Source organism: Oncorhynchus gorbuscha, linkage group LG14 (assembly GCF_021184085.1).
Source record: "Oncorhynchus gorbuscha isolate QuinsamMale2020 ecotype Even-year linkage group LG14, OgorEven_v1.0, whole genome shotgun sequence".
Taxonomy (NCBI): Eukaryota; Metazoa; Chordata; class Actinopteri; order Salmoniformes; family Salmonidae; genus Oncorhynchus; species Oncorhynchus gorbuscha.
Window position 1 is genome coordinate 55,705,423 of NC_060186.1, and position 26,310 is coordinate 55,731,732.

At 45.0% G+C, this 26,310-nt stretch overlaps 1 protein-coding gene across 5 annotated transcripts in view; it reads right to left on the bottom strand.

The window, feature by feature from the left end:
- Nucleotides 1-1,618: 1,618 nt before the first annotated feature.
- The window catches only part of LOC123995145 (protein dispatched homolog 1-like), a 76,828-nt gene continuing 52,136 nt past the window's right edge, over nucleotides 1,619-26,310 (bottom strand). For all 5 annotated transcript variants that reach the window (XM_046298535.1, XM_046298534.1, XM_046298529.1 and 2 more), the window contains 7 exons: nucleotides 24,409-25,006; nucleotides 7,722-7,751; nucleotides 7,206-7,329; nucleotides 6,898-7,025; nucleotides 6,091-6,188; nucleotides 5,881-5,978; nucleotides 1,619-5,627 (listed from right to left, as the gene is read on the bottom strand). In XM_046298535.1, coding sequence (XP_046154491.1) covers nucleotides 2,025-5,627; nucleotides 5,881-5,978; nucleotides 6,091-6,188; nucleotides 6,898-7,025; nucleotides 7,206-7,329; nucleotides 7,722-7,751; nucleotides 24,409-24,965 — 4,638 coding nt within the window. In that variant the 5' untranslated portion in view covers nucleotides 24,966-25,006 and the 3' untranslated portion in view covers nucleotides 1,619-2,024. The remainder of the gene's footprint in view (nucleotides 5,628-5,880; nucleotides 5,979-6,090; nucleotides 6,189-6,897; nucleotides 7,026-7,205; nucleotides 7,330-7,721; nucleotides 7,752-24,408; nucleotides 25,007-26,310) is intronic.

The window sequence follows — 26,310 nt, forward strand, 5'->3', positions numbered from 1 at the left end:
ACTGCTCCAGAGTTTAATGGCAGCGAGCTTTACACCACTCCAGCCAACGCTTGGTATTGCACATGGTGATCTTTGGCTTGTGTGCGGCTGCTCCGTCATGGAAACCCATTTCATGTACTTGATTGTATACACCTGTCAGCAACAGGTGTGGCTGAAATAGCCGCATCTACTCCTTTGAAGGGGTATCCATATACTTTTGTATAACAGTGCATCTTTCTTGTAGTTGTCTCATCTGTATCCCTCAGTAATTGGCAAGGCTGAACAGGGATAGGGATATGTATTAACTGGAACTAGAGCTAAGAAATGTCCATGCCTAGTTCCTGTATGACCCTTGCCTGAGAGTGTGACGGGAGTAATTAGAGAGGACTTAGCAGTCGCTAGAGGAATTTCTCCTCGCTCACAATATGTCATAGTTTTATTGTACCCCTGATCAAAGTTAAGAGTGGCTGCTGATCTTTGTTTTTGAGAGGGTGATGGTGTCAGAGACGGGAGATGGACTACAGTGCTAGCTTGGTGTCTCTCTCACAGATAATTACAGGCGTCTGGTAGTCTACAATACAAGTTCATAGCTGCGCATCTGACACTAATTCAAGACTGAAAGTGTAATTAGAAATCTGTATGCCGTGCTGTAGTGAGTCATACTGCCTGCAGAGCCCGGTCTAATGTATATGTTTGCTCTGTAGCAGAAGGTTTGGCCAGGATCTTGGACCACCAGGGAAACCTGTTAGAAGGGGGATGGATGGCAGGAGCCAGAAGAGCAAATAAAACACAGGATTCGTGAATGAATGGAATTCGTAAATGAATAGGATACTTTTATGGGACGGAGTTAACAAAGGGCAGCCAAAGATTATGAGAAAGGTAATAAAATAGCATGTCATTGATATGTTACAAGATCAAATGATGGGACCCATATGTGTTATACTATTGTTGGGTTTCAGAGTTTATCTTTGAAATTCATGCCCTTTTCACATACGTCCTTGGCCACTGTTAGAAAATGACTCTGTGGATGAGGGGTGTGGATGGTCTATAACAGGGTTCCCCAACTGGGAATTTGGCACGCGGATGGTTTTATCCCCCCGCCCACACCAGGAAATCAGCTCCAAGTGATTTTATTTTTGGAAATCTGTTGCCAAGTATTCCAACGCATAATAGAGAGATGTGATTATATGCAAATGTAAGCAAGGTTTCAAATGATTGTGTTTTAGTCAAATATATATCTGTTTGGGCTCCTTGCGGTCAATCTGCAGTCTACAAATAATTTGTCATTATGTTCCGGTCCCCTGACCATCCGCTCAATATTAATTTTTTTTATCTAGTTGAGGATCCCTGCTGTAGGACGTCAGCATTTCTCATAGACTTACAGTGTATGACCATCTTGGAATGTGATGCAGGCTCTTGAGGAGTGGAGATTAGAAATTAAACGTCTGTGTGATGTATGAGAGCCCAGCACGGCACTGTGGCCTCAGGCCAGACAGAGCAAATCTTCACAAGGTGCCAGCGGGAATGAGACAATGAAACAGGTGTGCCATTTGTTATTCCAAACCATGCCCTTTCAACAAAACCTTGAGATACTTTCATTTCATACTATAGGAGCTGTGGGAAAAAAACAGACAATTGGGTTCAAATGAATTTATAATCATACAGTGCATCTTTCATATTGGACCGAGAGGCATCTGGCAACGTGAAACAGACGTCTAACTAAGAAGGCCTGTGGTTCTTAGAGAATAAAGTATAATGGTTCACCTTTCCTTAGACATGTTAGAGCTCCATAAACACACCACATATTTACTGTGTACTCAAAAACAGTACATCTGACTGATCAAACCAATTTTATCTGCACAGTAGATACAGTAATCACAGAACATATAGGACCATACTTTTAGATGAAAGACATGAGGCACTTGGTCTATGAAATATACCAAGCACTTTAATTGCACAGGGACACTGCACATTATTGCTTGATATGACAAACGTTTACTCTTTAGATATAGTCTTTCAGAATGATCTTATAAGTTTATTTGCTGTCAACATAAACTTTCAGATAAGGGTTTTGAATTTATTGCAAGAGCAGGCACATTGGCTTCAGCTTTTGGCACATTAAACTCGACAGAATTGCACTTTACTTTCAAAGTTCTGTTAAAACAGTAGAGTTTCTTAGGAGAGGCTGAGGATGCCCTCTCCTTTTTGGGCTTCTGTTTGCACTTTTCAACACTTTCTTCCTGTGTGATGGGAGTAGTACTAGTTTCAAGCTTCTCCTGGTTGCTGGGCATCTTATGACAAGCACCTTTTTGCGTTGTGGTGGACACATGATTATCCACGCTTGGAGCGTTTACCGTTCCATGGTTGGCCCTGCAGCAGCCTTGGTGTGTGTGGGCTAACGTGCAGCCCAGAGGAGAGGCAGGAGGACCTTGAGTCTGAGCTGGGGTGTTAGGACTGTCACCAGGGCCAGAGGACCCTCCAGTCCGGTGTGAATCCTCCAGCCCAGATGCGTCTGGGGCAGAGCTCTGGTCCCTGGGGAGGCCACCCAGGACGGGGACAGTGTGAACACAGTAGCTTCTGAGGTGGCAGCTGTGAGGGCCCTGTCTGGGCATCCTGCACGGGGTGCAGTGGTGGAAGTGGGATGGGGGACAGTGTACATAGTTCATACGGCAATCTATGGGTTTGTAGACGGCGTCCAGAGTGGATAGGAAGTTCTGGCCTTTGTTGGCATGGCTGCCTGTGAGGGGGAACTGAGGAGTGGGGCATGGGGAGTCCTGGGTTGTTTGAGTGCATGGGTGGGGAGTCCACTGCATACCCATAGACTGCTGAGGAGGAGGGGGGTCCCCACATGCGCAGGTTGGGTTATGAGAGTACTGGCATTTGGATCTGGATTTATTAGCCAGTGTGCCCAGTCCCTTTTCAGAGCAGGGCCCTCTGCCGGGCTCTGCCTTGCTCTTAAAGGGGATGTGTGTGCAGGGGGCAGAGTGGGGGGCTATTCCATTATAGAGCTGGGTGCACGTCTCCTGTTCCTCTGCAGGTTTCTCCTCATTCCTAGGGTTTGAAGCTAATGGTTCCAGCTCGTAATGCTCATGCTCCACCTCTCCTCCTCGACTGTCCAGTTGGTACTTGGTGCCATGCTTGCCCTGGGGTGAGGCGACGTTGGTGGTGCCCTCTTTGAAAGCCTGGCACTGAAACCTCTTGGGCAGGGGGATCTGTCCACAGGTGCCCTGGGGGCCCAGGCAACGGCACATGCACTGGAAGAAGAAGGTGGCGAAGGCCCAACTGATGCACATGATAAGCATCATGAAGGTGCCCAGCTGGGTGTAGGCCAGCACCGTGGATGGCATCATCATCGCCCCGGCAACAAACGTGGTGAGCGCCGCCATGGCAATAGCGGAACCCATCCGGCCGAGGGAGAAGACGACTTTCCCCTCACGGTCGGGGTCAGGGGCGAGGCGATAAGCGACTCCATAGTGCACCGCGAAGTCCACCGACAGACCCACCGCCACTGAGATGGTGACTGACTCCAGCACGTTGAGTTCCCAGCCCAATAGAACCAGCGAGCCCACCGTGACGAAGATGGTGCCCGCGATGGAGAGGATGGCGTAGAGGCTGATGATGATGTTCCAGGTGGTGAGGAGCATGACCACGAAGGCCACCACCACGGACAATGCCATGGCGATAAGAGTGCCATCCGATAGGCTGTCCTGCAGGTCGTAGAACTCCAGGTTGCTGACGAACCAGCCGTAACTCAGTCCGGCCGGGGCGCTCTTCAGCTCCTCCTGGATCCAGGTGTCCACCTCATGGTAGAACTGGTGCATCTTCTCGTAGGCCAGTGTGAACAGGTAGGTGCTCTGGAACTCCAGGACGATGGCCCGGATGGTGTCGTTGATGTCGAAGCGAGGCCCGGGGGTCTTACTGTCCAGGTGGAAGCTGGTGCTGCGGTCCAGCTCCATGATGGCCCTCTTGATGCACAGCTCAAAGATTTCCTGCTTGTAGGGGAATGTTGACTGGCTGCAGCAAGGGTAGACCGAGGCCTCTTCACAGTCCCGGTTCTCCATCCACTGTTTAAAGGTCTCAATGAAGCAGCTGGTGAAGTCCTGCTCCTCCGACTGGAACACAAAGCTCTGGTTCCTTAGCCTCTGGCAGAAGTTGAGGATCCACAGCTGGGAGGCTGGGCTGGCGATGTTGAAGGTGTTGTCCAGCATAAGTTTTCCTTTGTTCTTAGGGTTGAGGGGGTCCCCATTGTCCACGGGGGTGACCCCCCAGATGATGGTGATGGGCATGTGCAGGTCCTCCCCATGGTGGACTCTCTCAAACATGAACAGTTTCTTGTACTCTGCGTCGTAGCGCTCAAAGGGGTGGGAGGAGCGGAACACCTTGAACTCTGAGAGCTCCAGGGAGGGCAGCTTCATCTTGGGGTTGACACACACCACGTACGCCCCTCCCACTGTGAAGGCCAGGAACCAGAAGAGCCAGAGGTAGCGCAACTTGATCACGATGCAGGGCAGCACCTTCTCAAAGAAGATTCGGGAGGCCTCGGAGATGGTGAACAGGCACTTGCTGGCCTTCTGGCACAGGTTGGCCCAGAGAGTGCAGAACCCACTCTGCTGTGGGGGAGGTTGAGAGCAGGTGAAGATGTTGGGCAGGTAACGCTCATGGAGCACCACCACGGCCGGCAGCCAGGTCACCATCAGTATGTAGTTAACCAAGATGGCCGTGCCGGCGTAAACGCCAAAACAACGGATTGCGGTGATGTTGCTAACGTAGTTGGCGTAGAAGGCGGCAGCCGTGGTAAAGCTGGTGACGAACATGGAGAGGGCGGCGTGCTGCAGAGTGATGCTCACTGTCTCCGACAGCTCAGCGTTGGGCTTGTCGAACTTGGTGTAGTTCCACACGTCACAGAGGACAAAGGCGTCGTCCGCCCCGATGCCCACCAGGATGATGAGGGCTGTGAGGTTCATGAAGGGGAAGAATTCAAAGTCGAACACCATGCGGTACAGGAAGTAGGACACGATCAGGGAGCTGATGATGGCGATCATGGTCATCAGGGTGATGAACACAGATCGGGTGTACACACACATGACAAACAGCACAATCACTATGGCTATTGCAGGATACACGGTATCCGTCAGTAGGTAGTCCTGGAACAGGTTATGTTTGATACCGAACTCAATCCCCGTGATGGTGGTGATGCCGTCTGAGCAGTTCCAGTTCTCAAAGTTGTCCAGGTAAATGTTCATCATGGTCTCCCCTTTCTCTGTGGGGGAGAACAGCATGCCATGTTTCAGGACAGGGATAAGGTAGTCGGTGTTCTTTGGGCTCATGAAGTCTTTGTCCACCAGGAAGTGGAAGATCTGGTAAACGGCGTTGTACTTGGTGCACTTGCGGGGGACGATGGTGCACTTGGACTGGTCCTTCCTGCGCGTGGTCATGTCCCAGCAGTCGGGGCCCAGTGTTCCGTTGTGGTAGTATTTAGCGCAAGAGCGCAGGATCTTGAGGGTGTGTGACACGTCGCGCTCTGTGATCTTCTGGCAGGAGGACTTGTTTGTGAGGATGGCTACGTAGTTACCCAGGGTCCAGCTGGGGCAGCAGGAGGCGTCGGTGGTGCGCTGGCACAGGCTCCAGTACTGGGGATGGGAGCGCACCTGGGGACAACACAATACAACAAGATATAAGAACAGAGTACGACTAGAACATAACTATTGACCCAAGGAGACCATAACAGGAGACAAAGCCAATATATCAGTTGGGTTAGTTACAGCCTGAGGCAGCATAGACTCCCAACATACAATTTCTAATATGATGGGGCTTAGTTCAGGCATTTAAAAATCATTAACATGGCACAATTTGACATGAGCAAACGCTGAGGCACATCATCAACAGTGCTGTTCCACTTACCCGTGTATTGTCCAAATTGCACATGGATTTAATTGCTTGTATATTCCAAAGGTTCTTCCCCTCTGCAGATGTGAATACTAATCTGGAGTATCTGTCACCTGCACATACATTAAGAGCATCCGGTTAGCATTTCATCGTAGTCAAACATTCAGTCAGTCAAACACTTACTAGACAAACACTTGAAACGGGAGAAGCATGATGAGTTTGTACCTGGGACATCACAGAAGAAACTGTCTTTACTGAAGTCCCAGTCAGCTTGTCTTTTATCTCTGTCAAAGTGATCTTCAGCCCACCTGTCCTCTTGGTGACTGGAATACAAAAGTAATGGTGTGATTGCACTGTTAACACTTCATACATTACAATGAAGTTTCCTTTCAATTCTGAAGATCCACATGACAGAACGAGACTGAATCCGCTTAAAGCAAACACACAGCAGAGATTTGCACATGGTAACCAAAGAGTACTGAAAGGTCATTCTTAAAACAAACTAAGGAAACGGGTTTAGACCGACCCATTTAAGCGATTACAAAGCCAGTGATTATATCATAATCGGTGAAGTGATCACTATCAGATTGCAATCTTTATTTTTCTAATCATTATAATAGCCAGATCATTGTGATGAGCAGAGGTTTCAGGGACACATCATCTGAAAGAGACATTCTTCCTTTAATCAGGAGTCTGTCAGAGGAGACTGAGGCCATGGCAGAATGATGCAGAGAGTCCTGTTGACAGGCCTGACCCTGGAGCCTCCCCCTCCCCAGTGATCAAGATGAGTAATGGAGATGGGCCGAGGATTGAACAATCTCCCCCACCAATCCTCTTGCAGGATGGGATTGAGATTTAGTGTGTGTGCTTGTCTGTTTCTGTCTGTCAGCAGGATACATCACTCCATTTCATGGCCTGAGGCCTGATCCTGACCAGTCTCCTTCATCAGGGATGTTGAATCAATACATGTGTCACTAAAGGGGTAGAAGGATGACATTAAATGGACAGGATCTGTGAGTTCGGCTTTGTTACCTTTTCGCCTGCTCGTCGGCATACTTGAATGGGTAGTTAGCTAGGGTTGCTTTGTACCCTGTGTTTTTCACCATGTTATTCCATGTGACTAATCGCTGGCCTATGGCCGTGCCTCGTGGCTCAAATCCCTGAAGAAACAGACAAACAGAGGACATCTATTTATTAGTTCACCAGGAAATTGACCTTCGACATATTGGACTCTTCACATGCACGCAATATAATGATTTTGGTGTGTCAGAAACACTAGGTTTTCAATCTTGATCAAAATAAAGTTTTGTGCCTTCCTTCGATTGGCATGGCCTACTCACCAGTAAGGGGTCTGAGAAGTCTGGCAGGTCTGGCACCAGAATACCCACAAGGGCACACACCACAATGAGGACTGTACACACCCCCAGCACCACCACTGGCCAATCAGCAATCAGCTCTGCATAGCTGGAGATGAAGGTCAGGTATTGATTAAACACAAAGCTGATGGCTTTATAACTATACGAATATTATATGTACTGATAACCAAACAGAAAAGAGAAGGGTACACTAGTAGAATATCCAAAAGAGTATAAGGTGCTCATTGAAACGTCATGTAGATATTTAAGTATATTCAGTGTTCTGACTTGAGGGAAACTCAGTGGAAGGCATGTCTTGTAGAGGAACATGTGAGGTGGTTAGCAGGTTCCAGGCACAGAGAGCCCTTTCCACATCGATAACTGTGATGATTCACTACACAGGAATGACAGCTCGGCAGGGTTTTGATGGACTCAAGGAGAGCGAGAGAAGAGCTTTCGTAATAAATTTTTTAAAAGATCATTATTTTTGGCAGATCTTACCTTTTTGGGAACCGAAAAGGCCTTGGAGGGCTGAAAAACAAAAGAGAGATAAATCAGATTTACATTTAGAAGTCAAAGCAAAATCCAATCAGAACCAGATTTGCCTCTGCATCCGTGCAGGGGGAATATGTTTCTTCATGAAAGGTTTTTGAGCAGCAATGCAGCACACACCTTGTGTGGAACAACTAGCTCTATTCAAACTTACATACCCTCAGGGGACAGCGACCTCTTTTTGGTGAACTTTTGGTTTTCATTAAATAATAATAATGTATTCAAAAACCACACACAAAAATAGTGCCTGAAGAATCTCTGACACTAACCGGTTTAGACAAGAGTAACATCAATATCAATCTCTTTTAGGTCTGCTTTCTGTTTCTAACCTACAAAGCCCCACACAGTGCTGAAGTGCATGAAGAACCAGTAAAGGTAATAGTTTTAGAGGACTAGAGTCCCATTAGTGTGATCTCTCTTGTGCCATAAACACAGACAGAGAGGATCAGCACTGGGCTTCCCCGTTGCCAAAAGAAGCTTTCAGCGGCTTTGGATGTGTCTGGACTTCCCATCAGCACCTTCCCAGATCAGTGGGAAGCCTACAGACTGCAGAGTGCAAGCACGAGTCAGGGGGAATCAGATACGGCCACCGGATCACACAGGGCCCAGGACAGATAAGAGCAAGGCCAGGAGGGTGAGGAAATGGGGAGAGGAGGGAGGGAGGATAGAGGTGGGGCGGAGATAGGGCTGGGCGATATAGCCAAATATCATGTCACGGTATTTTAAAAGAATTGGATAGTATGGCGGTATTTGACTATATTTTTTATGTTTTTGAATAATAAAAGTTGTACATTTGCTTTATGAGTAGTGAATGATCCCAGGGTGGCAACACATACATTCTAAGTGATTTCAATGGGTATTTCTCCATTCTGATTGTTTTATACTGTTCAATTCAACTTTATCCAAAAATAATTTCAAGCATTTTCATACATTTCTGTATTTGCTGTACTCATTTGAGATCATTTCCACACTGCCACGTACGGATACATGATATGGGCAAACAATCTAGGCCTAATTTTTAACCAAATGTTGCAAATGCCATTTGACACTTTTGGAATCATGGAAATAAATCTAATCAAATCAAAGTTAATTTGTTATGTGCGGCGAATATTGTAAATACACCAGTTAGTCAGGCTGATTGAGGCAGTATGTACATGTAGACATGGTTAAAGTGACTATGCATATAAGATAAACAGAGTGTAGCAACAGCGTAAAAAGAGGGTTTGGTGGGGGGGCACAATGTAAACACAATGCAAATAGTCTGGGTAGCCATTTGATTACCTGTTCAGGAGTCTTATGGCTTGGGGGTAAAAACTGTTGCCTTTTTGTCCTAGACTTGGCACTCCGGTACCACTAGTAGAGAGAACAGTCTATGACTGGGGTGGCTGGGGTCTTTGCATAGAAGCATAGAGCATAGAAGTGATTTAGCTCGTCTGGTAGGCTCGTGTCACTGGGCAGCTCGCAATTGTGCTTCTCTTTGTAGTCTGTAATAGTTTGCAAGCCCTGCCACATAAGACCACCGACTCCGACGCTTTAGTATGATTCAATCTTAGCCCTATATTGACAATTTGCCTGTTTGATGGTTCATCGCAAGGCATAGCAGGATTTCTTTTAAGCTTCCAGATTAGAGTCCCGCACCTTGAAAGCGGCAGCTTTACCCTTTAGCTCAGTGCGAATGTTGCCTGTAATCCATGGCTTCTGGTTGGAGTATGTACGTACAGTCACTGTGGGGACGACGTCCTAGATGCACTTATTGATAAAGCCAGTGACTGATGTGGTGTACTCCTCAATGCCATCGGAAGAATCCCGGAACATGTTCCATGCTGTGCTAGCAAAACAGTCCTGAAGTTTAGCATCTGCTTCATCTGTCCAATTTTTTATAGACCGAGTCACTGGTGCTTCCTGCTTTAATTTTTGCTTGTAAGCAGGAATCAGGAGGATAGAGTTATTGTCGGATTTTTGCAAATGGAGGGAGAGGGAGAGCTTTGTACATGTCTCTGTGTGTGGAGTACAGGTGATCTAGAATTTTTTCCCTCTGGTTGCACATTTAACATGTTGATAGATATTTAGTAGAACTAATTTAAGTTTCCCTGCATTAAAGTCTCTGGCCACTAGGAGCGCCGCCTCTGGGTGAGTGGTTTCCTGTTTGCTTATTTCCTTATACAGCTTCCTTATACAGAGTGCGGTCTTAGTGCCAGCATATGTCTGTGGTGGTAAATAAACAGCCACGAAAAGTATAGCTGAAAACTCTCTAGGCAAGTAGTGTGGCCTGCAATTTATCACACTATACTCTACTTCAGGCGAGCAAAATCTAGAGACTTCCTTAGATTTCGTGCACCAGCTTTTGTTTACAAAAGTACCTCGTCTAATTTATTGTCCAATGATTCCAAGTTTGCGAGTAGTATTGACGGTAAGGGCAGCTTTCCCAGTCGCCTTCTCAGGGTCCTGACCAGGCATCCGGCTCTTTGTGTTCTGTACCTGCGTCGTTTCCTCTTGCAAATAACGGGGATGTTGGTCCTGTGGGGTGTTTGGAGAATGTCTTGTGTGTCGTCTTTGTTGTAGAAAAAACTTTCTCTAATCCGAGGTGAGTGATCGCTGTCCTGATATCCAGAAGCTCTTTTTTTGCCATAAGATACAGTTGCAGAAACATTATGTACAAAATAAGTTACAAGTAACGCGAAAACCCCCCACATAATAGCACATTGGGATACTGATTTCTTCTGGCGAAATTTTATCATAATAAATAAAACCATAAATAACCATAACAAATAACAAAAAATAAATAACAATAAATAAAACAATTATTCTTATTCTATAGTTAGAATACAGTGCCCAAATTGTACGTTATTCTAAAATGGATTAAATAAAATAAAAAATCCTCAGCAATCTACACACAATACCAGATAACGACAAAGCGAAAACTGTTTTTTAGAAATGTTACCAAATGTATTAAACCTAGAAAACAGATATACCTTATTTATATAAGTATTCAGACCCTTTGCTATGAGACTCGAAATGTAGCTTAGGTGCATCCTGTTTCCATTGATAATTCTTGAGATGTTTCTACAACTTGATTGGAGTCCACCTGTGGTAAATTCAATTGATTGGACATGATTTGGAAAGGCACACAACTGTCTATAAAAAGGTCCCAGAGTTGACCGTGCATGTCACAGCAAAAACCAAGTCGAAGGAATTGTCCGTAGAGGATTATGAATTGTGTTGAGGCACAGATATGGGGAAGGGTACCAAAACAATTATGCAGGATTGAAGGTCCCCAAGAACACAGTTCCCTCTATAATTATTAAATGGAATAAGTTTGGAACCTAACGTTGGCTGCCCGGCTAAACTGAACAATCGTGGGAGAAGGGCCTTGGTCACAGAGGTTACCAAGAGCCTGATGGACACACTGATAGAGCTCCAGAATTCCTCTGTGGAGATGGGACAACCATCTCTGCAGCACTCCACCAATCAGGTCTTTATGCTAGAGTGGCCAGACGGAAGCCACTCCTCAGTAAGAAAAGGCACATGACAGCCTGCTCGGAGTTTGCCAAAAGGCAAACAAGATTCTCTGGTCTGATGAAACCAAGTTTGAACTCTTCGGCCTGAATGCCAAGCGTCATGTTTGGAGGAAACCTGGCACCATCCCTACGGTGATGCATGGTGGTGGAAGCATCATAATGTGGGGCTGTTTTTCCGAGGCACTGACTGGGAGACTAGTCAGGATCAAGGGAAAGATGAACAGAGCAAAGTACTGAGAGATCCATGATGAATACCTGCTCCAGAGTGCTCGGAACCTCAGACTGTGTGCCAAGATTCACCTTCCAACAGAACAATGACCCTAAGCACACAGCCAAGACAATGCAGGAGTGGCTTCGGAACAAGTCTCAGAATTTCCTTGAGTGGCCCAGCCAGACCCTGGACTTGAACCCGATCAAACATCTCTGGAGAGACCTGAAAATAGCTGTGCAGCAACGCTCCCCATCTAACCTGACAGAGCTTGAGAGGTTCTGCAGAGAAGACCTAAGAAGACTCAAGGCTGAAGCCTGTAGTCGCTGCTAAAGGTGCTTCAACAAAGTACTGAGTAAAGGGTCTGAATACTTATGTAAATGTAATATTTCAGAGTTTTTTTTATTAGAAATTCTCAAAAATGTCTAAAAACCTGTTTTTCCTTTGTCATTATGGGGTACTGTGTGTATATTGAGGAATAAAAAACAATTTAATCAATTTTAGAATAAGGCTGTAACATTACAAAATGTGGAAAAAGTTAAGGGATGTGAATATTTTCTGAAGGCACTGTATAATAGTGGGCACTTTGAATACAGTGTTAGAAATGACAACGAATGAAAATGCCAGAGAGGAGTTATTGTGACAGGGTAGGAACCAAAGTGTTGACAAGTGTTTCCTAGGGATCCTATAATCTTTGGCTACATTGACTGTTTTGTCTTAGCTACTTCATGTAGCGTCACGTATTACTCTTTGATTTTAAAGATACTGTTGCACAAACAACATGCTGATTTAGGTCTACACCATCACTGGTATTATCAGGCTGTACAGCTAATTCCGTTTGCTCGGACTCTGTACATTTATTAGCTAGCGATTAGCATTAGTGGCTACAATTAGTGGCTAACAAGATTTAGGCCCAACTTGCTAAGAAAATACAAACTAATGGTGTAATTATAGAACGCTAGTGAATTTAAATTAAGGAGCATAGTGAAAACTGCATCGTTGTCATCAACATTGTTGCAATCGCTGCATTGACCATGATGACTTAATGCAAGTGTCTTGTGATCGAGGAACAACAAGTCTGTTCCTTGAATGATGGGGCGGCGCTAGGACTGTGTAGAAAGCGGCATTGAGAGAGATGACTCAAGTAGCGAAGTAAACTACAAACATTGACATTACATATGGCGTATCACATTTAACAAACCAAACATTCAAATACTGTTATAGAAAGTAAAGTAAAAACCCAAACTGGTCCGTGCATCAATACCGGTATATCGGAAAATACAGTATACCGCCCAGCCCTAGGTGGAGATGTCTTCATATGCCATAAAAACGAGTGTACAAAACATTAGAAACATGACCAGGTGAATGTAGGTGAAAGCTATGATCCCTTATTGATGTCAATTGTTAAATCCACTTCAATCAGTGTAGCTGAATGGGAGGAGACAGGTGAAAGAAGGATTTTTAAGCCTTGAGGCAATTGAGACATGGTTTGGGTGTGTGTGCCATTCAGCGGGTGAATGGGCAAGACAAAAGATTTAAGTGCCTTTGAACGGGTTATGGTAGTAGGTGCCAGTCACACCAATTTGAGTGTGGGCTTTTCATACTCAACAGTTTCCCAGCCAACTTGACACAACTGTGGGAAGCATTGGAGTCAACATGGGCCAGCCTACCTGTGGAACACTTTCGACACCATGTGGAATCCATGCCCCGACGGATTGAGGCTGTTGGAAGGCAAAAGGGGGTGATTCACAATATTAGGGAGGTGTTCCTAATGTTATGTACACTCAGTGTATACTCTGACTGGTCAAACCGACAGCGAATGGCAGTGACAGATTCACATGATCACATACACACAGGCTGGTGGCTATGAAGTCTCTAGAACTGTGGACAGACTGTCCTAACATTATGTCCTAGGGACGATAGACAGTATTACTTTACACTGCAACCGTGACATGTTCATCCTCATTCTCATCTTCTATTCACTGCAACCTGCATGAGCATTGCACTACCACGGTCACAATTTGGCACAGGCCTCACAGCCCACATCATGTACAAGGTAAGATTACACAAGAAACGTAAACAAGGAAATCAGTATCCCAAACAGGGAAGTGAGCTCAGACGATTCTCTGCATTAGTCAATCTCAGTGCACGCACACAGGTGCCAGGAGGTGGCTGTATTTTTCTTCATTCTCCCCTTTAAAAGGGAATCCATGGAATGCTATAATTAGTGGTTGCCATGGCACTGTGAAGCACAGATGAACAAAAGCTATTGGCAGGAATTTTTCACCACAGGGTAACTTCTGGGGAGGCAGTAAATCCACTTTAAAGTTAGCTGGACATGTTAATATGACAACCAGATGTTGTACGGCACAGGCTTTGAACAATCATCATATTGTAGACACAAGTTGAGTCCCATTAACACTACCAACCTGGAGTGGAGCTCTTTGCTATTTTTTTGTGCATTCAAGTAGACAGGGATTTAACCTTTTAAAATACGAGAGCCTGATACTAACAATGCCAAATGAAAAACACATTCCCCCTACCTTAAGTTAGCATTGTTTGCCAAGGAAAAATCTGTAACTTCATTTATTCTATGCCGTCTGTTAGTTTCCATGTACGGGCCTCGAACAGCGGAATTCGGGACAGAGATATGGCCCAGAACGAAGGAGAGTTATTGTAAATGGTTGAACTGGATTCATAAAGCATCTTTAGTCGTGGAGCCATCAAAAAAAGCACTGCTGCCTATTTATTTGCGCAATCTGTTTTGGATCTATTTGAAACTTTCCGAACCCTGACCACATTTCAGACGAATAAGAAGATATCTAAAACAGAGGTAGCCCTATACTTTGGATTTACGACAGACATCCGAATCCTCAGATTTTATTTCAGCATGTTTTTTTGCATGAAGCAAACTTTTTAATATTTTTTCACTTAAAAAAAAAGAAGTATAAGCCTAGAATATGAATTGAAGTTGGCATTAAAAATATCAGTTTTGTGTCTCAATTCTCTTTTTTCCAATCTGTCAATGGGAGTAGTAATATGACAAAATGCAGACTAATGTCCTTGAAAAAAAAACACCCTCTAAAGGAGAAGAGAGTAGGTGCTGGGGTGGGGAGGAGAAATCCGTTGACTGATGATCACAGGCTCTAAATCCAGCAGGATGACAACCCACAGAGTCAGGTTTCCTCCCCTCCTCTGATCCCAGTCCCCTTCAAACAAACTCCCACAATTCTTCCACAAACTTACAACAGCTACCCTTCCTAAATGTTATTCTATTTACCCGAAAGGGGAATGTTTATGGATCACAGGGTTAATTAATAAAGTTACTTGGGAGCAGCAGCCAGGTCAGGCCGCGGTGGCCATGTTGACATGTGGTGGAGTGAAGGGAGGAGAGAGAGGGGTCAGGGGTTACAGAGCTGAGGAGGGAAAACTGCGAACAGACACAGCATATATTCTGTAATAAGGGGCTGCATGAAGTGCTCAAGTCAGCCCAATTACTGTCAACTCTCAATTATTTGCTCCTGTGATTAAAGCTCACTGGAACACTGCACACAATTAGAATCTTGTTCAAGTTATGGAATTGTAAGATTTGCTTGAGGGTGAAATACAAATATCAGCACGATATCATAGGCATAACATAGAGCAGTGAAATGCTGAGTTTGAAAAAGTATTGACCGTCAGGAAGTAGCCACCAAAGTCAGGGCTCATCAACTTCCATTGTACACCTTAAATAGATTTATGAGGTACAGTATTCATTCTTACAAGCTTGTAAAACTGTATTTACAAGCTATCTACACAGCACAGGACTCTGATAGTTATTTTGGGGAGAAAACAAGGCCTCTGGATGCAAGCGTGTATGAGAAAATGTGAGTCTGAATAAGAGGTTATTGCTGTATAATAAGTCTATGCAGTTTGTTTGTGTGTTTGTAGAAGGGAAACGGAACAGCCACATCAGCCAGTGCATCGGGTCTGGAGGTCACAGCTGCCATCTCCACATTCTTGGGATTGAAATATGGGAGTGTACAAATTCCAGACATACAGGCCAGATTTCAACACTGTAGCCAATAGTTACAAGCTGTCCAAGAGATGTCTTTATCATCCTGTGGCCTCGCTCCCTTTATAGCAACCAGCTTAACCCCCATGAGTCCAGGGGCTTCAGAACCAACCCCAAAGAATGTATGGATATTGCACATGCTTTCACCAACACTGCACTGAGCTAACCAACAGACATTGTCAACTAGGCCGAGCAGGGCGGATTACCGATACTGATAAGTCATTATGGCAATAACTATGTCCATGTCATGAATTATTAATGTTGTGGCTTATGGTGTTCATAAGTTATTTGCTCAATAGACTAGATCCACGATGAGCAGTTTAACCGGTTTAAGCAATAATTCCTACAATATACCACCAATACCAACACCTTTAATTTCATAGTCATGATGATGGACTTCATGTCAGTCTTGACACAGATCCAACAGGAGGCAGTACTAGATGAGTGTGTTGTATGTTGGCCTATTCCTGTAGCAGAACAACAGGTCAAAGTCTCTATTGCTGATCACATTCGGTACAAGCGGCTGCACAAGACCTCCAGCAGTGGAACCAATGGCTTTCAGCTGCCAGCCCAACCAGCCCCAACCCATCACATTCAACATCCGCATTCAGACCTTGAGGACCGGGCTTCTGCAAGACGGGAGGCTGTGTTACCATTTGCTTCTTGCATGACCGAGATTCCTCTACTGCACAAAGTCAAGGAGTGGAACCAACAGCAAGCAGCTGTGCTGACCCATCAAGTCCTCTCCCAGTGCCTTTATGAAGATGTCCAACAACTTATTAAGGCCTGGAAGCTGCTTGATAAGGAGATCTGGGAGTTTCTCATGATTGACATGAGCTGCCCACCCCTAGTTGACACACCGTTGCTGCTTTAGCCAACTCTGTTGCAGTTGTCATGCTGGCTAGAACAGTTAAACAGAATGGTAACCAGGCTAGAGTTCCCTGCCTGTAATGGTGGCCATTTTGAGAGTAAACCTCCCCCTCGTTTTTCTATATATTTTTTTATATAACCTTTATTGAACTAAGCAAATTCTTATTTACTCACCATTTGGCCCAATTTCAAGATATGCCCTCCATTAAGACTTGATACGTGATCTGGTGCATACATGTCTAGACAGAAAGGTAAACTCATGTAAAAAGCCCAAGCACCACATAATCCTCTTTGTTTACCTACAATATCCAGTTTCAAGCACAGCAGTGCCTCTAGCTCCTGCCTGGGTCTCTTTGATCCAGCACGCCCCTTTGTTGTCCTGGGACTGATCTCACAGAGATATCAGGGTATCTTTTGTGTAAAGAAATACATGTTCATCCCTCCCACCTCCTCTTTATACTATTCTATCCATGTTCTCTGCTCTCTCCGGGCCATCTAAGGCCACAGTGTCTGAAGGCTCTCCAGCTCTAACCGCAACTCTTGACAAAGAGGGTTTGGCGAGACGGCGCTGTGACATCTTGGAAGTGTCTGGTGACACAGCCGTCTGGTGAGTTGCAGACCAGGGCCAGCGGCTGTTGGGGCTGAGCGTCAGTTAAGGCCAGTAACGAAGTCTGACCTGTCCTCCCTGAGCTGAGAGAGTGAGTGTGAGGATGGGGGTGGTGGCCGAGCTGGAAGATTCCAACCATTAGCTATGTTCACCAAGTGCGCAGAGGCTGAAGAAACTAAGAGAAAAAAAAAGTGATTCATAAGAACCTTCACATCTACAGTATATCAGAATGACGTTAGTACACCAAGCTGCATGCATTGTTATGTTAAATGTTTGAATATTAATTGAATCCAGGAAGAATAATACAGTGTATTCTCAAGACTGTTTTTGAAAAACTATGAGAACAAATATAGGGGAGTCACTATTGGAACCATAGATGAAGGTCCATTATAAACTAAATATACAATGCAATTCTGCACATACATGATTGAGGGATTGTGCCTTCAACTTAAATACCATTTGGACAGGCTGTTAAAAGGGCATTTTTTGGGATCATATTACATGCTAGTAACTATTTCTAAAGTATTACAAAAGTTATCAAATCTTCCATTAGGCCTAATCCCCCAGGGAGCCGAGTCAGCCGTGGGAGGACCAGTAACGAAGCCTCACTAACTGCTCTCTCTACCAGAAGAAGAAAGAAAAAAGAGCAACCAAATTTGAAGTTATGACAGAGTGCTGTTTAGATGCAGCTTTGATCCTGGTTTATAGGATAGTATGGCTTGGGTGGGTACCTTTATGGGCTTTGCTTTGCCCCATGCTCAGGGGCCATACAGTATAGAGCATGGACTGAATGAACGAACAGTCTGGAGCAGGGGCACTGGGAGCTCACCCCTCCTGTTATTTTTCGTACGTGCAGGTACGGGAGTCAGCTGCCCCCCCTCCCACCCCCACCCATGGATGAGAGCATTAAGTTGGGTTTATTTAGGTGAAAACGTCTAAAACCAACAAAAGCGGCCTACAAGCTTCTAAGATTGTCACCAGATTGTCACCTTCACCAGCAAATTAACTGCCGAAGTAAGAGGCCAGGAGGGTCCCATTTCTCAAGTTTTACAACAGGCAGAAGTGTCTCAGTGTTAAGGCAGGTGATAAATTGTACCTTTGCTTTTTGGCCCAATTCGGTTGATCCTGGGTAAAGGTACAGTAGGGCAAAAAAGTATTTAGTCAGCCACCAATTGTGCAAGTTCTCCCACTTAAAAAGATGAGAGAGGCCTGTAATTGTCATCATAGGTACACTTCAACTATGACAGACAAAATGAGAAGAAAAAAAATTCAGAAAACCACATTGTATGATTTTTTATGAATTTATTTGCAAATTATGGTGGAAAATAAGTATTTGGTCACCTACAAACAAGCAAGATCTCTGGCTCTCACAGACCTGTAACTTCTTCTTTAAGAGGCTCCTCTGTCCTCCACTCGTTACCTGTATTAATGGCACCTGTTTGAACTTGTTATCAGTTTAAAAGACACCTGTCCACAACCTCAAACAGTCACACTCCAAACTCCACTATGGCCAAGACCAAAGAGCTGTGATTAGTAGGAGAGTAGGAGAACTTGCACAATTGGTGGCTGACTAAATACTTTTTTGCCCCACTGTATGCATGAGGTAAAAACACTATGTATAACATAGCAACCCTGAGGGCAGAAACAGGGTAGTGTTGACCTATCTGTGGGCTTAACTCACTCCACATAGATGCAGACCTGTTCTAAGAAGCCAATGGAAGGCTCTGGAAGCAAACTGGGTGGTTCCCTCCCTCCTTCCCTCATCTTTCTGGGGAAGGCAGTGCTCATCTCTCCTTTCCCCTGATCTCCCCAGAGACACCAGGGTGCTTCTTCATAAGTGAAGGCTGAGGCTGGGCGTGATGGATGTCTCTGTACAGTGGTTAATGGGCCAAATGGATAAAACGGTAGCGTGAAGAGCCCTGCCGCTACTTCACAGAGGTTCACATCAGGTCCAGGACTCCAGGCTCCCTCAGACCGCAGCAGGCATAGCAAACAGTTGTTATTCTTTATAATGTGCAAAGCCTTGTCAAACTGACACCCTGAAATCCATAGCACAAAGATCAATTTCAGGCCGCCTGGCTGGTCAGGACTTGCAGCTGTCAGACAGCTTGGCATATTAGTTAATGTCTCCAAAAATGATCTCTCACTGGGTGAAAGTTATCCGAGGCATGATTTTTTTTAAAGAGGGTCTATGCATTCATATCAAGGCTTTTCTGCATGTTTCCATATATGGCCCCTAGTCATAATCACATATTCAACTGATATACATGTTTTAATTCATCCAATATGATGAAACATTCCAGCTGGATGAGGTGTCATGTTTTATATGTTTTTCTGCACACCATGGAAACAAAAAAAATGGTACTTGGTACAAAATCAAACACGCGTGAGATAATAGAAATATGCCGGCTATCTGAGAAAGTATGAAACCAATCCAAACTTGTGGCCGCTACAATAACATGAATGTACTGTAGCAGGAGGCAACGCACGGGCAAAACCCCTCCCCGGGTGAGTGGAGTGTGAAGGAAGAGGTTACAAACATGACATGACCCTGAATAGTTCAGTGTCAGCGGGCTCTTTGGGGGTTGTTCAGCCTTGGAAGGTCAAGCCAGTCTCGGCAGCACAGGTTGACGCAGCTCTCTCACTCTCTCTCTGGGAGACCAGCAGGAGCTGAAAGGTGCCTTGAGAGTGTTCTATCAAGACAATTACAGGCTTGGAAGAAACCAACGCCTGAAAACCTATTGAGATGAGGCTAACTGCAGGCAAATGCCTGACTGACTGACTTCAAGTTCACAGACTCAGACTCATCCTCTGCTCTGACTGTTTCCCCCTGATCCTCAAATCATTAAAAAAACAAAGTCACCATGAAGGATAATCTTACCATTCAGACACTGCCAATCTTAATGCATTTCCCAGACCCAGACAGAGAGATCCTTCATCTCCTCAACAGATCTGCTGAGCTGGCCTTCTCCTTAATAGTGGATTTTGGTCATGACATTCAAGGATAAGTCAATTTACTTCTCAGAGTAAAACACTTACACACAGAAAGAGAGACTATAATCTTACAATGGGTGGATTAATACTTTCCATGTATTCTCAAGAGGAGTTATATACTGTAGTTCCTAAATGTATAGTTCTTGGACAAACACACAAAGGCCTGAATTGCCTGAGGAAGAAACTCCAGTGCAACCTTATCGGGAGGGGGAGGAGGAAGGGGCCTCTATAAAGCAAGGCGTAACAGCCAAGTGCTGTAATCATACATGTAATCCCCTGCCTAATCTCACGGATCACAGCCTTTGAGATCAAATTGATATTTGACACGATCTTGTCTGACTGCGTACCCTCAAATTACAGAGGCATTAAAAAGCCTCTCCCTCCATGCGAGGAGGGATTCTGTGGCGCACTGTGCTCCAACACGAGGGTAAAAGGAGAGGCCCAGAGCCCTGAACGTCTGGGGCCAGTCAGTGACTCGGAGACTGTGTACCAGACAGCTAGGCTTATCCTTCCCTCTTATCTTTCCATCTCCAATCTCTCTGGAGACACAATACTACTGTACAGGGGATTGGAACTGAGAGCACCTCAACGTCGAGCCTGTAATTCAAACCTGTCATCACAGAACAAGAGGGACCTATTTACTAAATACTGCGGCTGACGAACATCAGCTCTTTATTCAGACACAGAATATATCATTTTTTAAAGAAAGCCACAGATGCCAGCGAATGCATCCAAATGGCTGCACTGATATCCTTTGCCACACCTTGCCCACCCAACTGCCTAATGTGCGTGGATGGAGCTTGCTGTGCGCACACCGGCACCTGATACGAGTATATACCTAATCTCTCACAGCCACAGAAGACATTTCTCTCATGAAGTTACAGGGATCTAACTCAATTCGGTAGGAAATTTCCATGCGAAAAGATGTAAGCAAAAATATAGTTTTACACAAATGAACCTCTCCATAACTACTTGCGACCATAAAGAGGAGCTGACATGAGTAACTGCAAGATTTACTTTTATTTTGTATGCTATGGAGTTTGAGATAAATAACAAAATACAAAGTAAGTAAATGATTAAGGAAAGCATTAAATGGCTCCAGTGTAAAATATATTTCAGTCTGTGGTTTGCAGGAAGGCGGGGAAAACGACTTGCTAAATGCGTCTCGCTTAAAAAAAAATTTGACAACAAACTTGGCAGAGTTCTCCCCCAAAGAATGTAAGAGCGGTGCTGCACCACCTTGTGGACTGGCCACTACGTACAATTAAAGCTGCAATATGTCACTTTTTGGGGGGACCAAACCAAATTCTCATTTGCTACGAGACTCAAAATTGAGCTCAGGTGCATCCTGTTTCCATTGATCATCCTTGAGATGTTTTTACAACTTGATTAGAGTCCACCTGTGGAAAATTGTATTGATTGGACATGATTTGGAAAGGCACACACCTGTCTATATAAGGTCCCATACCACAGTTGACAGTTCATGTCAGAGCAAAAACCAAGCCATGAGGACAAAGGAATTGTCCATAGAGCTCCGAGACAAAATTGTGTCAAGGCTCAGATCTGGGGAAGGGTACCAAAACATTTCTGCAGCATTGTCTGTCCCCAAGAACACAGTGGCCTTTATAATTCTTAAATGGAAGACTCTTCCTAAAGCTAGCTGCACGGCCAAACTGAGCAATCGGGGAAGAAGAGCCTGGTCAGGGAGGTAACCAAGAACCGGATGGTCACTCTGACAGAGCTTCAGAGTTCCTCTGTGAAGATGGGACAACCATCTCTGCAGCACTCCACCAATCAGGCACATGACAGCCCACTTGGAGTTTGCCAAAAAGTACCTAAAGGCTCTCAGACCATGAGGGACAAGATTCTCTGGTCTGATGAAACCAAGAATGAACTCTTTGCCCTGAATGCCAAGCGTCACGTCTGGAGGAAACCTGGCACCATCGCTACGGTGAAGCATGGTGGTGGCAGCATCATGCGGTGGGGATGTTTTCAGCGGCAGGGACTGGGAGACTAGACAGGCTCCAAAGTGCTCAAGACAGACTGAGGCGACGCTCCCCATCCAACCTGACAGAGCTTGAGAGGATCTGAAGAGAAGAATGGGAGAAACTCACCAAATATAGGTCTAGCACGCTTGTCGTTTTACACCCAAGAAGACTCGAGGCTGTAATCACTGCCAGAGGTGCTTCAACAAAGTACTGATGAAAGGGTCTGAAACTTATGTAAATGTGATATATGTTTTGTATTTTTTTTATATATTTGCTAAAAATTCTAAAAACCTGTTTTCGCTTTGTCATTATGGTGTATTGTGTGTAGATTGATGAGGGGGGGAAACAATTTAATGCATTTTAGATTTAGGCTGTAATGTAACAAAATCTGAAGTCAAGGGTCTGCATACTTTTTGAATGCACGCCAAACACCAGTTTCAACATCAAAAGTGAAGAGGCGACTCCGGGATGCTGGCCTTCTAGGCAGAGTTGCAAAGAAAAATACATTTCTCAGACTGGCCAATACAAAGAAAAGATTCAGATGGGCAAAAGAACACAAGACACTGGACAGAGGAACTCAACATCCCGGAGTCGCCTCTTCACTGTTGACATTGAGACTGGTGTGTTGAGGACTTGCGAGGCGTCTGTTTCTCAGACTAGACACTCTAATGTCCTTGTCCTCTTACTCAGTTGTGCACCGGGGCCTCCCACTCCTCTTTCTATTCTGGTTAGAGCAAATTTGAGCTGTTTTGTGAAGGGAGTAGTACACAGCGTTGTACAAGATCTTCGATTTTTTTTGGCATTTTCTCGCATGGAATAGCATTCATTTCTCAGAACAAGAATAGACTGACAAGTTCCAGAAGAAAGTTCTTTGTTTCTGACCATTTTGGGTCTGTAATCGAACCCACAAATGCTGATGCTCCAGATACTCAACTAGTCTAAAGGCCAGTTTTATTACTTCTTTCATCAGAACAAAAGTTTTCAGCTGTGCTAACATAATTGCAAAAGGGTTTTCTAATGATCAACTAGCCTTTTAAAATGATACATTTGGATTAGCTAACACAACATGCCATTGGAACACAGGAGTGATGGTTGCTGATAATGGGCCTCTGTACACCTATGTAGATATTCCATTTTAAAAAATCTGCCGTTTCTAGCTACAATAGTCATTTACAACATTAATGTCTGCACTGCATTTCTGATTAATTTGATGTTATTTTAATGGACATAAAATGTGCTTCTCTTTCAAAAACAAGGACATTTCTAAGTGACCCCAAACTTTTGAACAGTAGTGTATGTGTATATGTATATTTTAAAACTTTATTTGTTATAATTTAAGGCCAGACACCACACCCTAATGGCTATTTTTGTGTTCTAGATTGCAGGAAATGGCAGTTACGCAAAATGATTTGAGTTATGACATCAGTGAGAAGCCACACGGAGGAAACCTCTGTCCCCGGCCAGACATACTTGTAGAGATTATCTCATCTGGCTGAGCTGTGTGTTGGTACTGTCTGCATTGTGTTTGCCTGGGAAAGAGGACAGCCAGACCATGAAACCATCAGCACCTGTCCTAGAAGAGCCTCAATGCTGATGAGCGAGGGGAGGCTTGGGAGAGGCCAGGGGGACAGTCCCTGTGGATTGACGGGACAGGCTGGGGCCTGAGGAGGGACAGCAGCCCTGCAGCCCCTGGGGCTCTCAAAGCTCTCTTTTATTGGGGTTGGGGGTGCAGAGGGGGTGGCTCTGGGGCTGATATTGTGCTACCTGGGTGCCTGGCTGGCTGACCCCTTCTCCTCCCTGCATCTGCTGGGTTGGCATCCCTGGGACCACAGGTTATCTCCCTAGGAAATCACCTTGACCTCCACACAGCAGAACAATCAGGAATGAGTCAACAGGCAGGCAGAGGGATTATAGAGCTGAATTTAGATATGTGTTAGGAGAAAAGGGCAGTTCTAACTATAATTTCTCAATACAGGGTCCAATTCTGTAGCATGCAAGCAGTTACATGACTGACATGGTGTAATGCAAAAGTACTATTTAACCATGTAAAATGTCGAAAATGTTTCAGATATCACACTATCAGACCTTAAAACCTACCTTACATAAACAGACTCAAAAAACATTCCTCTGAGGCATAACTGGGGGAAAAGGCAAGGCTACAGTTACATGCATGTACATATTCTTAAACAACCATGTACATAATGGTACTACATAGCACCCCTAACACTATCCCTAAATACTGTGATATGTTAGTAAGCATTCAGTCAGCAGCCATTTGGCAAGGAAACGCAATGAAAGGGCTTCTGTTGGAGAGGCAGGGTAATAGAGATATGCCTAAGGCCACCCCGTTGCAGAGTGAAGCACGAACCGGCGTACACACAGTTATCACACACGTACCTGAGGCCAGCCACAGTGGGCTGGTTCTGGAGGTGCTCCTGCCAGCGGTGGTGTAAACAAAGGGATGGAGGAGAGGCCTGCAGGCAGCAGGAGCCCGGGTGAAGGGGCAGGGCAGGGGCATGGGTCTGGAAGATGTGGCACTCCTGCTGGTTGCCGTGGCAGCACAGGGGGGGATGGAATGGGCAGCGGTGGCAGCACGGGGGAGGTGGAGACAGCGGAGGAGTAGAGGGGAAGGAGGTTGTGGAGGGCAGGAGCTTGGACAACCTTTGAGAGTCTGTGAGGTGTGATGAGGTGGAGGAAGAGGAAGGGGCCCTTAGGGAACCGTTCTGCTTGATGATGCTTCCATTCTGACTCACTCTGGATCTCTGCTGCAGCTCCTTGTGCGGTGGTGTTGGCCTTGGTTGGTGCCTCTGCCTCCGCTGTGTTCTGGGTGTGGATACAACGCTGACGTCCCTTCTTTCCGTGCTGCTGAGGCTCGCACTGGCCTCTGTGACGCTGGGTGACAGGCTGCCATTGCTGAGGAGCAGGAGGTCACCATTGGCGTCACTCAGGGCCATCGTCCTCCTCCTGCTGGCCTGGCGCAGGGTTTGCCACTCCTCTGCAGAACATAAACGGAAAAGGGGAGGTAAAGCAGACAGGCCAATAGTTAGCTCTTAACTGTAGCTAGTCATGTTGACATTCAGATGAACATTGACTCTATTCACACAGAGCTGGTGAGCTGAGCTGAAGGGGGCAACGAGAGGAAAGAAGGCCTGGAGCCAGGGAGTAGCGTGGGCGAAGGGGAGAGAATGAGACAGTAAACAGTGCAAGGGTTCACACTCAAAACTCAGATCAAAACAGAATGCAATGACCAGTCAGGAAAACAGATAATTAACTTGTTCTTTCAAGACCAGGAGACTGGGAACAGATACAAGCAACACAAAGTTAATTAGTGATCAATCCTCATTGATTTTCTGAATTAAAGCTAAATGTGAAATATTAGTCAGTCACTTTACCATATTTCTCTACCTTCCTCACTGCCATTTTTGTCTAAATAGTGTGATTTATAATGTATGAATACGATACGATAGGGTATGAATTGGCAGCCTCTGTTCAGGGAGTATGAGATAGGCTATTTCTACATTATGAAAAGTATAAAATATTTCCAACAGAATAAGATTAAACAGAGGTCTTCAAGTGTTCATGTTGCTAGCATTTCAGCCCCTATGACTCTTATTAAATAATACTTTCAGGCTATGTGTAATATAAAATGACTTCAGTTGGGACATTTTGGAGTAAGATAAAATAAAAAATATGTTTTTGCCATGATATGGCTTGACACACTTAAAATAAGTAGTGAATTGCCTTTCACAGGTAATGCACGGTTGTGGTTGGTTGGTAAGTTGGAAGGTTGCAAAACAGGCTGAAACAGATTTGACGTGAACCCAGATAAATAAATCTCTCTCAGTCTAATGTGACTGGGAGTCCTGAGAGAACCTCATCTCCCTACAATAACTAATGGCTGAGGTGGGGAGAAAAAACTACTTCTCACTAGTTCCCACACAGTACGGTCTACTTCATCCACATCACGCCTAGGACCGAGAGATAGATATGGAACTGCACTAGATGGAAATGTACTACAGTGCAGAAAATCCCCCTGTACATCACAACACATTATTACTACCATATCATAACGCATAAATATTGCCGTAAAAAACAAATCTACTGAATGTGGCTTCTATTCTTCTTTATTTTCCTATTTGATAAACTATGCAACTTTTTTAAGGGCTACTTTCTTTACCGAACCTTGTAGAGATTTTGCATTTAACAATATTCACATCTGTCAAGGCAAACTTTACACATGACACAGCTTCTTGCTGTTCCCTGAAACTCACTACGGTCCCATTCCTCCAAGTTCGGCTT